Raw genomic sequence first — 14,679 nt, 5'->3', positions numbered from 1 at the left:
TTAAGTAACAAATCAAGACACATCATTTTGTCTGAGATAAAGAACTGAAGCATCTAAGTTTCTGACTTACTAAAAAAATGTGTCAGAACTTATGCCAAACTACATAAATTCATACAAAGATTGATAAATTTGGTGGGAAGCATACTTCCCACGGTCCTAGAAAGGGTTAATCCTTAGACTGTCATTTTTTAAAGCACTTTAAAACCAAACAATTTTTTTAAAAAACAAAACTGTATTAGATAGATTACGTTAAGATATCCGAGAAGGCTAAAACAGGAATTTAAATAAAAATTCGCAATTTTTTTTTATTACGGTTTTAAAAAATATGTACTTTTTTTTATTTCGATGGATATCTTAATTTTATCTCTATGTCAATTAGAAACCAAGTTATAACAAATAATTGGTTTGTAAGTGATGCTTTTTTATAAGCATTTAAAAAAAATTAAATCAATTTTCTGAAAAACAAGTTTTTTCCTAATTCTATTGCACGAGTATCGTCATTATCTTAAAAAATAAGCTCTTAATGAAACTAATAATTAGTTATCGTTACGTTATGCAGAATGTAATGAACTATGGATTTGATGTTGAATGCTCTCAAAGAAGATTTATGATTGTTTAATGTATATATTGTTGAAAAAAATTACAAAATTGTATAGATATTTTCATATATTCGATACAAAAATTCTATTTTTGAATTTCCTTTTTAGATGATAGCAAATTACCCTCTAAGATATGTTACACATGTAATGTTACAAAGAAAAATGAAAAACCAACAATTTTTTTTTCTCTAGAACAATTCTAGTTTTCTTAAATAAATGCTAAAATTTGCATCAAAATATTCTTTTTCTTCAAACGCTACATATATATTTAAATAATTTCACTTTTAATTCATCATTTTATCCTTATATTATTAAAAATACGTCATAGAAACATTAAAATATTTTTTTTAAAATAATATCCCCACCGAACCTAGTCGGATACCTTAATCATACTTGATCATAATCAAAAAGTGAGGAGTAGGACATAGGTATTTCATTAATGCTACTAGCTGGGATCCACATTAGATTTTACTAGCATTCTGGGCAAGAGATAAAATAGCAAATATTTATATTTTCCATGATTTCACAGAATGCATCTAAATTAATGTCATGTAAGGTAAAGAGAAAGGCACAATTTGCAAAGTGGAATTTAGCACCTAGTACATAAACTTTTGTAGCTTTTTTTCTCCATATCTTCCAATCAGTCTAAACCAATAGAATAATATTCAATGGATTTTAGAATTAATAAAATCACATTGATGTTTTTATTCTTTATTCTATTACATTGTGTATCGCGTTGGTAATATAAAGGTTAAGTAAATAACTGAATTCTAATTTATTATTTTAAGTTATTTTCTGGGTGTTTCACCAAAATAAAAGTTTCCAGCAACCGGTGAGACCAATAATTTTTTAAAGCGTACGTCGTTCAACCAATTTTTTGAATAATGTTGATTTGAAAAAACAGCCAAAGGATAGAATTCATAACCATCATCTTCTGATTCATATTCTTCGGTTATGTTGTCCTGTGACTCAGCTGCACTTTCCTATCGTGTATTCTTTAATTACAATACAACAACTCAAATTATTCTCTGAAATGCATTGTGAAATCTCAACTTTATTGTATTCTGTTATATTCAACGTTTTTAATACACCTTTTGATTACTTAATATTGAAACAATGATAAAAAAATTAATAGCTATTTCATTCGAAAATCAAGATGCATAGAAGAATTAAATATGTAAGCATTTATTTATTTTGTAACTCAAAAATTATCTTTTGAATTAGCCAATAACCAGATGACTCACATGAATTCTCTCAAGGAACAATGAACAAATTTTTAAAAAAAAATTATTTTCTAGAAAGTTATTATACTTTCAGAACAAAACATTTATGGAGCCATATTTGTGCAACTGAAAGTTAATTACCAATTCACGAATTCCAGGACTGATATTGCAGAATATTCCAAAAATAAGTACAATTTTCTAATCAAAATTGAGATAGCTCCAAATTGCATGATAAGCTATTTATTACAAAAAAATTAATTTATAAAAAATGTAACTTTTTTTTTTTTGCAACGCATTACGAAAACCGCTTGAATTAAATGTGTGTTCTGCAATGTTACTGATTCCATAACTGCATTTAATTTTAAAAAATAATATTTTCCCCCTGAAATTACTAGCAGCATCTATTCATAGAAAATTGTATTCTGAACCAAGGTGCATAGTAACAAACTACTGCAAAAATTAAGTACTTTTAAGCACTTTTTGAGCACCCTAGCCAAAACAAATTAAACACCTTTGCACATGTATGCATATGTAAATCTGCAATTTTTCTAGACAAAGGATGTTTTTTTGTTTCATAATAATATATTCATTCTGCTGCTTTCTTATTTTCCTTTGATCAGACCAATCTGAGTATTTTTCTTTAACAACGCATCAAAGATTAAACAAATACTCATCAGAGAAAAATTAAAAAATAAATTCTTCAACATCCGAGACGGCACAGTACGCATTTCGTACTGCCGCTGCTGGGTCACTACTTCAGGCACAGAAAGAGGGAGTTGGGGTGGAGGACTTATTAAATGTTATCTTAATGTGTTGGAACCTCTGGACCTAGTGTTTGACAACGGATTCTAAAACACTCCGAGCTTTCACGCATGCGTTAGGATGTGTTCAATTCGTCAAAATAGGGGTGAGAGGAAAGACGAAAGGAGGAGATGTTTACATCTATACTTATAAATAAAGCTCAATGTGTGTGTGTATGTGTATGTGTGTGTGTGTGTGTGTATGTGTATGTGTGTGTGTGTGTGTGTATGTGTATGTGTGTGTGTGTGTGTGTGTGTGTGTGTTAGCGCTCTACAGGCCAGGTCATTTGAGCTACAGCTACCAAATTTGGTACATGTATACCTTAGAGGTCGGGAATGTGCACTTGGGGTCCCTTTTTTTGAATTTTTAATTAGAATTTTAATTATTCATTAAAAACTAACTTTCCCACCAAAAAAATCTTCCATTTTCCCCACCACCAAATGAGTAAGGCTTCAGGGTTTTTTCCCCCAACAGTAATGAGGCTAGGGTTAACATTTTTCGGCCGATTATTTCAAACGATTCTGTTTATTTTCTTCATGTTTGATGCATTTAAAATTAACCATTGTTAATGAATCGATCTGTTCATGATGAATCTGAGAAAATTTTGTTGACAAATTCTTGAAATATTACATAAATGAAGAAAGATATTCTTTAGTGCCCATAACGTTTAAACGCTCAGTGACTCTGTTATCAGTAATCATATTATAAAAAAATGCTTTGTTTCAGTAAAAAATATTATTATATTAATTGCAGATTAATCATTTACACTTTAATTTAAAGCATAAATTCCACGGGTGCTAACAGAAAATTAGAGAGATACATATTACGTTATGACTGAAGGCCTTTATAATATTATGAGTGAATTATATGACTCTCAAAATTTGAAGTTTTAAAATATTTTGCTGAAGAATCTATTAAAGTTGGAATTGCGTAAAATATTTAATTATTAAAATTTAAACGAACATTAAGATTGGCGAACCCGGCTGGTCGCCAAAGGCGGCTAGTTTAACAATAAAATAAACTCGGATTACTCACAGACTGAATTAAAATAATACGGTCAAAAACGACACGATTAATATTCACACACACGTGAAAAAAAAAATTGAACAAAAAGTATCAAGGTTAAAGAATGACGTAGAATTTCAGAAATGCGCTCATCCTTCCGCGTCTCTCCCCTTAATGAGATAGAATCATCGAAAAGTGGTCGTCTCAGAATACTGAAATGAACCGTATGTCACCCTGGAATTCCTTCTCCGAATTCTTCCCTTTTGTTGGTTTACTTTCTTGATACATAGATGAACAATTGTTTGCGACCATGCTTCCGAATTCTTTTCCACGTGTGGAGAAACAAAACAAAAACTTCCTTAGCATTTCTTTAGAAAATGAAGCACCTTTTTTCAAAATTAAGCCCTTTTAACCCTTAAATGGGGAGGTGCGGTCTACGAGACCGCATTTCTTTACACTCTAATTAAATTTTCTAATGAATGTATTAGTATGAAAAACTGCCAATCTATTTTGAAGATATTTTTCTTGATATATAGATATGTTATAGAAAATATATTATCATTGAAAAAAGTAAATGCGTTGGAACATACATTTTCTTCTGAAATTACATGTTACGATAAATAATATTCTTGAAAAAACATATTACTTTTTTCTTTTCAAATCATATTTATTTTTACAGTATATGAAGGCATATAGAAGACAATATAATGTAAAATTCCTTAATTATATGAAAAATAAGAAAATTGACAATGGGTAAAATTGGCCCTTTTTTATCGGCTTGTGTGACTTTCATAGCACAATTTTCTAGGGCATTTTAAACATACAGGTTAAGAACTAGTATAAAAATCAACCTATAAATTATGTATACATATATCTTGGCATATTAATATATTTTATAAAATTTTCAAAATACATTATCCCTAGAAAAATTAATTATGTTTGAACATGTATATCAAAATCAGTTGAATGCGAACTTTCATCGAAAAACTCTTCTGTACAATTATCCTTATCACTAAAATCACTTTTTGCTTCATTTAAAAGTGTCTGGAGCACTGCTTCATAATAGGATCAGTAAATTAAATGATATTTTGGGGCCCAAGTTTTAGCGCCATACGCTAAGCCTTATTTATAACTGGGACACTAACAGGGAGATGCGGTCTTAGAGACCGCGCTAAAAGAAATAACTGAATTATTTAAAAGCATCCGCTGAAATCGGTTGAAAAAGTGCACATGTACTGAAGGTCACAAAACAGGAAGCTATAGGGTCAATCCATTCAATTGATTTAAAAATAGAATAGGGGTGACCGAAAACCCATCGCTACCGGTCTCACAGACCGCACGTCCCCAGTTAAGGGCTAAGGTGCTTAACAATGGTTTTCAAATTTGAGCACTTGTTAAGCACTTTCCATGAAGCTACTCACCCTCTAAACAGCGAAACGGAAAAAATGTATCGAATTTTTCTGGTACATATGGTATATATATATCTGATCACCTATGTGAAGCCGAAAGAGTATTAAGATTTATTCCAGAACTATCGGTTTCGTGATCGAGGAATTATGGATTCTGAGTATCGACTTTTCTATTTATTAATAGGTTTAAGATTCGTTTACTTTGCAGATAATATCACGCTGAAGAACTAAAAAGTGAGCTCTTGGTGATATAACTATTCACCAACAGTTTAATACAGAAGCAGTTGGAGCCAAAATTTATAACTTCGAAAATAGGATCATATAAAATGGGCATTACAACTATATGAAACATTAGATTCATATAAAACCAGCAGAAGTGGTCTCCACGAGTTTTCTCATATACTCTCTAATTAAAATTTTATCTCCATGCATAAAATTGTAGACCATGGGCAAGACTACGATCGTCAAAAGTGAGCAGATTTTTATTTTCAAAATCCCACTCATGAGAGCTTTGTACTTCGTAGTAAAGTGAAGGAAACCAACTTGTATTGTGGTGGCTTTTTTTTTTTTTTCCCGAAAGAGCCGCGATCGACGCCACAAGTGCAAGGATTCTTATTTTCATATTCTCACATATGAGAACTTTGTGCTTCGTAGTACATTAAAGAAAACCAACTTACATTTTTTTTCCCGAAAGAGCCACAAGTACACAGATTTTTATTTTCATATTCTCACATATGAGAGCTTTGTGCATCTTAGTATAAGGATGAAAACCATTTGTTTGTACATTTACTTTTAGAACAACTGAAGCCAAAATTTGATACAAAGTTAAAACATCCGTAACAAGATCATATACCAAATTTCATTTATTTAAATCGTTGCATTTTTGAGTTATCTCGTTTATATGTATAAGCAGTTTTATTATGTCTCGTTTATAAAATACGCATACCGGCAGGAGGTCAATTCTTTGATGGGTTTTATTCCAAATTTGATATAGATTTACATTTTCGATGCTAAATTTGAATATTAAATTTTATTTATCTAGCCTTTGTAGTTATTACTATCACTAATATTCGAACAATCGAACAGACAGATTTTTCTGTTTGAAAAATTGATAGAAATTTACAAAATTTGATAGAAGTTTACAAATTTAATATTAAAGGTATGTACCAAATTTTAACCGTCTACACGAAAGTGTTTTTGATTTATCGAGTTCATAAATAAGTATAATGCTAAAAGTGTATTTTTTTTGTACTCAAGATGGTCTGATTCTACACCATCTCGAGGCCAAATATTTTGAAACTTACCATATTTTTCTCTTTATATACAAGAAAGTAAAAATGAGTTGTGTATGCCAATTAATTTTTACTTTGTAATTACTTTATGTGTAACGCAGTTTCAATTTATGTTTTTTTAATGAATGTTTACGCAGTTTTAATGAATGCACGCATGTTTACTCATGAATGAATTACTCATGTTTACGCAGTTTTAATGAATGTTAACACAGTTTCAATTTATGTTGTGTATGAACTAATTTTTACTTTGTAATTACTTTATGTGTAAAGCAGTTTCAATTTGTTGTTTTTTTAATGAACATTTAAAGTTTTATTTTCCTATTGAATCCATTTGATTTTATTTCTTTGTTTTCAATGCTTTCAGGTTTTTGATTTTGTTTTGAATGACTTCCGGATTTTGATAAATTCGTTTTATACTTTCTTATTATTAATACATCTCATGATAAAGAAGTATTCATTTATTTATTTTACAAATTCGCTGTCAAATGGCGTTGTTTTTTGGAATCAAAATATATTTATAATTAAGTGATTCGGTAATGTTTAATTATTGAAAATATTAAAATATTTTATTCTTTTTCATAAAAACATAACTTCCAGATAGTGGACGAAAAAATTATTATTAAATTTAAATATGAACGGATAAAGGGATTTTAATTTCTCCTATTTAAAATATTTCGATATATTTGTCGCCATAACTTTTAATTTCTCCTATTTAAAATATTTCGATATTTTTGTCGCAATAACTTTTATTATCATAAAGTTCATCATCATCAAGTTAAAGCAAAAGATAACTTTTATTCTAAAGGCTGAAGAAATAGGTTATTTTTTATTAATAAAGTATATTAACAAAAATTATGTGTAATATTATTAAAATGTATAAATTTATATAAATATTCTTAGAAATTCTTTTAAAAAATGAATTTTTAGGATTACTGTTAAAATGACTGTTTTACGAATTTTAATGGGCAAATAAAATGGAATATTTTAGCAAGATTAAGTACGCTAAAAACAGTAACTTCCAAAATATTGTTCTTTAAATTAAAGGCAAAAATATAATTTGAACATTTAACATTTCATTGAAATTACTAGTTAAATAATATTTATTATCTATTATAAATTTTAATATGATAATTAAAAGTGATATTACGAAAAGGGCAAATTGTATGATCCAGAATAAATAGCAATATTTCCGAAAAAAATATATTAAAAAATCATCTATGATATTATAGGTAATAATAATTCAATTAACATTTCATAGATAACAACGAGCGATATCGTCACTTATGATGCTATATTTCCTGTTCGTTATAATATCAAAGCAAATGTTCCATGGAAATATAATACTTTAATTTTAAATGTGTAATTCAATTATACAGAATATTAATTAATTAAATTATATTGTTTAAATCATTGCGATCATAAATGGTGAAAAATGCACCGCGCAACTTTGACAGTAACATCTGTTTAAATGATAATTAACTAAAGTAATTTTATTTATAACATTGTATTTTTATGTTAAAAAAACCTGAATAAAAAACGCATTTTCTTTAGTCTACTAAGAAGAAATTTTTTAATTTCAATAATTTTCTATTTTTTTGTCATGAATTTTCAATTTTTTATATCAAATATTAAGAACACTTGAATAGAATTGTTCTTTAATTCAGCACAAGGTAATGCCACGTGAATAGATTCAAATTTTAATGAAATTCATTAATTAACTGATTATTGAATTCAGAAAATAATAAAATAGTATTATGGTCATCAAAAGTACTTAAGTGTACAAATTTTCTTAACTTTTAGCATGTCATAAAGTGTGTGAAAATCGTTTAAAAATTCATCAACACAAAACAAGTCAAGTTAAATAAAAGTCATTAGTCAAGTCAAGTCAAGTCAAAATCCAGTACTGCCTTTGGTTAAGAAAAAACAAAAAGGAGTCTCTATGGATTTTCAAAACTTTCTTTTTTACTATGGATTTTCAAAACTTTCTTTTTTTTACTATGGATTTTCAAAACTTTCTTTTTTTACTATGGATTTTCAAAACTTTCTTTTTTTACTATGGATTTTCAAAACTCTCTTTTTTACTATGGATTTTCAAAACTTTCTTTTTTAATTCTTGACTGGCAGCGAAATATATATGAATAAGACTCGCAGAATACATAGAACAAAACATTACAGCGCGACTTAACAAGCTAATACAAGCGAAACTTTTTAAGGAAACCACCAACCATCGGTGTTTTACTGCAGTCCCGTTTGTCTTTTCGCCAGAATGGCGTAGTTGGTACAAATTGACGCTTGCTCACCGTAGTCTCATTTATTTTTCGATAAATGACGCAATTATAACAAGATTTTATAATTTTTCTTTCATATTTCCAGACTCCTGGGCTTCCGAAGAACACCTCCATGCGTGGGCAGAAAAGTGAACATATCTGAAGAATTGTATCCTTTGGTAGAACCGGACCTGCATAAAACATTTTTCATCTCCCCAGGTCAGTATGCCCGTTTTTGTTCATTTGTCTTATATATATATATATACGAAAACATGTTTTAACAATGCTTGGCCGAAAAGATGGAGCTTTTGGAATTTTAACTTCGATTTATTTCACCACGGGTGTCATAATTTGTACAGAGAAAAAGCGGTAAGCGGAGCATCAGTTTACATTGCGACACTAGAGCAAAAGAAACAGAAGTTTTTCCCTTCAGTGATTTTACTATGAGTTTTTAATAGAGATTTCTTTGTCATGTGTCGATTTAGGCAATGGAATCTTAGGTATCTTTGAAAAGTAAGTGTGAATGTTAGATATTTTTCTCCTTATGTTCCTGGTGCGGCAACTGAGGAGTCAGCAGTTTTGCTACGCGTGTGTTAGAATTAATTAAATGAAAAAGTGGGAATTGGATCAGGGAATAAGAGAACATTTTAAAATAAAGTTAACATGAGCTAAATTAAGATAAAATTCAGGAAATTAATTAGGATTGAAATTAAATTAAGAGATAACATTACATATATATATTCTGTTAAAACATAGTGATAAAATTTTAGAGCACGGTACAGATTTATAGCCAATCTTCCCTACAGTAAGAAATTCGCCAAATATTAGCTAAAGAGTACAGCTAGGTTACCATATTTGGCAATTTATCGTCTTTAAAAATTAGTTAAGCGATTATAGCGTAATTTTTAATTTTAACGTACACCGGAGATAAATTTACAGATGGCTAAGGTGAAATTAAAACTATTGAAATAATAAATATCTTCAATTTGTTATTTGTGAGCTAACTATGGAAATTTTGTAAGAGCAACTAGTTAGGTTTTGTTTAACTGTATTTGTGACCTAATTATAGTCTAATATTGTAAGCTAACTACTGGATCTATACCCAATAAACTGGAACTATAATTGCATCACTTAATCGAAAACTGGTTTAAAAGACGGTAAATATAAAAACATCATTTCTTTTCTTTTACAAAATATTCGAAATTGTTAATTGAAATAACAAAAATAAGACCGCTAGTATAATCAAGCGCTAATATTTGTAACAAAATCTTTTATTATTTATACAATTTCTCATAAGAAGATTCTCGAATTTTCACCGTTGCTTTCATTTTCTTAATCATTAAAGATGTTCCCAAAAGTAGCTTATCGCCTTCTTAACAATGTGAAACTTTCTGACACAATCGCAGAGTCATTTCTCCACGAAAATATCCCTATTAACACAAGATATTTCCCGATATCTCCACGACGTTCTTCGATATTTTGAATGCCGGAGAATATTGTAGTTGTGAAAATATCGTGACAATGTTGTTTGGCATTTCGAGCTAATAGGGAAATGGGATTTGTTAGTTATTATTGGAGAAGCATTATGCACAGAGTCAATTGATAAGAAATATTACATTCAAGTCTAAGTGCCCTTTTTATTAGTATACTCGAACATAGAAAAAAAAAACAATCACATGATCATAAAAATACAAATCCTCCATCGGTCACATTCAAAGAGCGTCTGCGTAATAAGTGCCATGTAGGTGGCCACTCATACAAATAGTACACAGCAGAAATGAAGGGTAAATGGGATGTAAGTGAAAATATCCCAACGGAATTTGCTCATACAACAAATGAAGTATTTTATAATATAACTGAGTTTTTTCTTCTTTCATTAACTTTTTAAATTAAAACGCCTCCCAAAAACGATATTTTACAAACTTTTGCATCGTGAAAAACGGCTCCAATACCAACTTTGATAAAAATTGATCAATTTATTCTAGTATCAATTCGATTAACAAAGACCTCGGTAGAAAGGCCTACTAATTGATCTTTTAGGCCAGGATAGCCTGGTTGGTAGAGCGTTGGATTCGCGTCCCTTAGGTTGCGAGTTCGAACCCAGCCAGCCGAAGATTCTCCGCGTGCTTAGTGGCTCACGTGCGTATAAATCTATCGTGGTCACAAAGTCCTCCATGTCGAGAGTAATACCACTGGGGGTACTGGAATAGGGGCGATCGTTCTCTGATTCAAGTCTCAATTACGATCTGTGGATGAGTAAATGAAGTCCGCCCCGTAAAAAGGGTTGTGACGTGTGTGTAGTCAAGTCGTACTCTTGGCCCTAGTTGGCTCTAAGATAAAAACAAGAGGCGCTCCCCCCTCAAGCTTAAATAGGCAGTCTTCGAACAGCGGGCTTGTCCGTGACAAGTGTCATAAGAAACAACAACTAATTGATCTTTTATTGTATACTTTAACCAAATTCTTTTTCTTTGTATAGCGGGCAATGTCTGCTTTCACGGTCAGTGCACGTACTACTGCGATACCTCTCATGCCATCTGTGGCGATCCCCACATGCTGGAGGGCAGTTTGTCCGTCTGGTTGCCCCCGAGGAATGTCCTGGAGAGGAAGCCGATCCGAAGTCCTTGGAGGAGATCGTACAACAAGCGACGAAAGGCAGCTTGGGAGACGGACAGCTTTTACTGCGTCAACCAGGTCAAGACGGTCGCACCTTACAACCATGGACGAAGAATTTACGATCTCATGGATCTTCACATCATGGATTACCTAACAGGTAAGACAGAATGGCATCTAGAACCATTCTTCATTAATAGAGTGGGTAGAACCAATCTTCATTAATACAATGGGAATAGGTTAATTTGGTGTCACATTAAACATTCGATTTATCCAAAAATTCGAATTAATAACTGGATCTAAATTTGAATACATGATGAGAAAATTAACAGTTTTTAAACGGCCAATAAAGATTTACTTCTAATATTTTAATAGTTTTTATCAATAATACATACTTAATAAATAGTAATTTCAATAAATATCGTGAAAATAATAATAATTTAAAACAAATTAAGTAATTATTTCAATATTAATGAAAGATAGTTTTATAAGCAAACAGTATAAGTACTTTTAATAGAGTAATTGTATGATAAAACTTCAAAATAAATAGTGTAGATCTAACGTGTTCAAATTTTTAAAAAGTTAGATTTTTTTTTCTTCTGATGGTTTTCTGTAATAGTAAATTCCTTGAATGAATTAAGGATCTCACACATTATTTATTCATGACCAAGGAGACGCAAGGTACAGATTAACGAAAGTAATTTAGAAACAGAAAAACTCCACTTGTTTAATTAGAATTCAAAAATAAAAATATGAATTAAATCCGAATTTTAGATGATATTTTAATAGGAAACTTAAGAAGCCAGTAAAAATTCGAATTATCTATGAATTAGAACTAAAATGTTCGAATGAGTCAAGCTTCACTTTAGTATGAGTGCCAAGTAGACAAGGTTTCCATTATTCCAAGGATAGACATCCAAGTAGACTTTGATGGCCATTAAAAATCAACTCAGGTCACTCCTCGGTGCTGTTGTGACGATGTTCATTTAGTTTAATTTTGAATGCATTCGGGTAGGGCAAGCGAGATAATATAAGCGCCAAGTAGAGTTAAAGCACTTTCCAACTCAATGACTTCCTTAGCTTTCATCGATTGTGTACTCGGGAAATCAATATGGCATCTTGGGTCTAAAATTCTAAATGCGTCCTTCAAAAATGGGCCACTCAGGAATATTTAAATACTGAACTTCGTGGGGATTCATTTATTAGATAACGTAATTTTGTATAACAACAGATTATAATTCGAATTTTATTAATGTAAATTATTTAACTCTCCCTTCAAAAGTATTTATTTTCTTAACGTATTACAATACGATATTATTTGAAAATAAAATAAGAATTTTAACATTTTTTTTTAATTGTCAAGTCAAGATTTTTCTCAATGACGGCAATCGCTCTGACATTTTTCATTCAGAAATGTCTTTAACTAAACCATTTCGAATTGAATATCCTATGCATGCCTAAAGTACTGTGCTTTTTCAATGTGTGCTGATAGGGAAATGTTGAATTTGATCATGACATGCAATGCAGTTATTAATTAACGCATAATTATATAAAAGTATTCATCTGTGCGAGTGTGTCAAGGAAAATACAGTAGTAGTCTAAAAAGTAAAAATTTATACAACCAACAACATTTTGTACTCGACTTTCTAATATATTTCCTCAATATGACGCAAGTTCAGAATTTCATCATTGTAATAATTCATCGCATTTTTGAGATGTGTGGACGGACTTTTTAACGACAGAATTTCATGCAAATCCACAAAATGAAAGAAACTTTTGACCTAAATTTTTATGTTAATTGCTTCACGTGGGCAAATAGAATCCACCTCCTTGCCGCGGTTTTAAAAAAAATCAGATTCCGTAAGATCTAAAATGCGGAAATTCAACAAAATTTCGAATTGTAACTTTTAGAAGGTTACGTTACCTACTCTTCCTTTACTTCGTCTACGAGAAAGTAAAAATAAAAGTTAATCTGAAACATTTGTTCAGAGTTTAGCAAGAATAAGTGGCGCCCAAGATATGGATTATTCTTTCACTCCAAATCGTCATCAATAATTCGAAAGTGCAGATAGCGCTCGAAGCATGGCATTTTTGTATTTCTATTTGGCTTTAAAAATATGGTTATACGTGCATTAACAGATAGTCACTACGGCTGCTCCCCTAAGACTGGGGACTATGTCATCTATACCCGAAGCCTCTTCCCATTTTTGACAGTTAAAATTTTCATTTCATTTATAATGTCCAAAAATTTTATTATTGTTAAACGTGTTTTTTTATTTTTTGATCATTCAGTTATAAAAATGAGAACCAAAACATATATCGTTGCACAGCTTTTTTTTTCTCTAAAAAATCTTGTTGGGCTGTAAACTATTTAGTTAATATCGATTATATCTGTGATTATCGCCTGTTCAGCAGGTGGACTAGGAATATCAATTAGCTCGAAACTGGAATTAACAGTAAATGGTGAGATCTTCCAAGATTTAAATTTTGCATCCTTATTGAATGGTTCCTGTTACTATTTTTTCTCAGTCCTTTTAACACTTAAATTCCGTTCTTCAGTTGTTTTTTTTCATAAATAAAAATACTCAAAATAATATTAAATCAATTAAAAACAGAAATCATAAAAATGCAGTTAATTATCAAGATATACCATAGTAACAAAATGAAAATAATTTTGGAATATAAACTTCAGTTACTAAGAATCTGAATTTTAAAAAAAAATTATATTTTGCTGAGGAATCACTTTTTAATAGAAATACAAAGTGTAAAATTACATTAACAATTCTTTATAGGCAAAATACTGAAAATTTTCTTGAAAGAGACACTGATTATGTTTTATTATTTCAGCATATCAAAATTTATTACTGATTCTCCAGAGATTAATTTTAAAAAAAAATTCAGTTTTGGAAGTAAGGAAAGGAAAAGGAAAGTTCCATGATTTGTATTATAAGACAGTTCCACTAGAGAACTTAATACGGCCCTGGTTCACAGAGCAAAAGATCGTATAACAAAGATGTTCTTAGGTGTGAATACATGAAAGCAGATAGGAACACCAAATGGTAAATTTCAACAAAATGTAATTTTAACATTTGATCTTTCCAACCACTAGAGACGATAGTGTAAAGAAAATTAAATATACCAATTCAATAAAAATAATAGAAGAATAGTAACCCAGCATTTTAAAGAAACGGGTGTTTTTATGTCCCATTAGAAAAGTATTTTATATAATTGTTACGCTGATCAGAGTCAAAAATAAATCCACTCTTCTGGTCTGCGACCTCAGCTCATTAGCAAAGGTTAATGAGCTGAGATCTGCACTTATCATATTCAAGACGATTTCAGTGATTAGTTTAGATTTGAGAGTGTTTATGAACATTTATGGATAAAGAAGATCCCACTGCAAGGAAACCAAACTTTTATGTTATTATATATTTACATCAAAAGTGTACAACAAATAACAAGTTTTTTTAAAA

The 14,679-nt window shown here is 30.2% G+C and overlaps 1 protein-coding gene across 3 annotated transcripts in view; it reads left to right on the top strand.

The window, feature by feature from the left end:
• The window catches only part of LOC129976435 (extracellular serine/threonine protein CG31145-like), a 228,481-nt gene that overhangs the window by 206,218 nt on the left and 7,584 nt on the right, over positions 1 to 14,679 (top strand). For all 3 annotated transcript variants that reach the window (XM_056090004.1, XM_056090003.1, XM_056090002.1), the window contains exons 6-7: positions 8,703 to 8,815; positions 11,073 to 11,366. In XM_056090004.1, coding sequence (XP_055945979.1) covers positions 8,703 to 8,815; positions 11,073 to 11,366 — 407 coding nt within the window. The remainder of the gene's footprint in view (positions 1 to 8,702; positions 8,816 to 11,072; positions 11,367 to 14,679) is intronic.

The sequence above is a fragment of the Argiope bruennichi genome, chromosome 7, assembly GCF_947563725.1.
Source record: "Argiope bruennichi chromosome 7, qqArgBrue1.1, whole genome shotgun sequence".
Lineage (NCBI taxonomy): Eukaryota > Metazoa > Arthropoda > Arachnida > Araneae > Araneidae > Argiope > Argiope bruennichi.
Note: the sequence above shows the minus strand (reverse complement) of the source record. Positions and strands in the feature narration are given on the sequence as shown.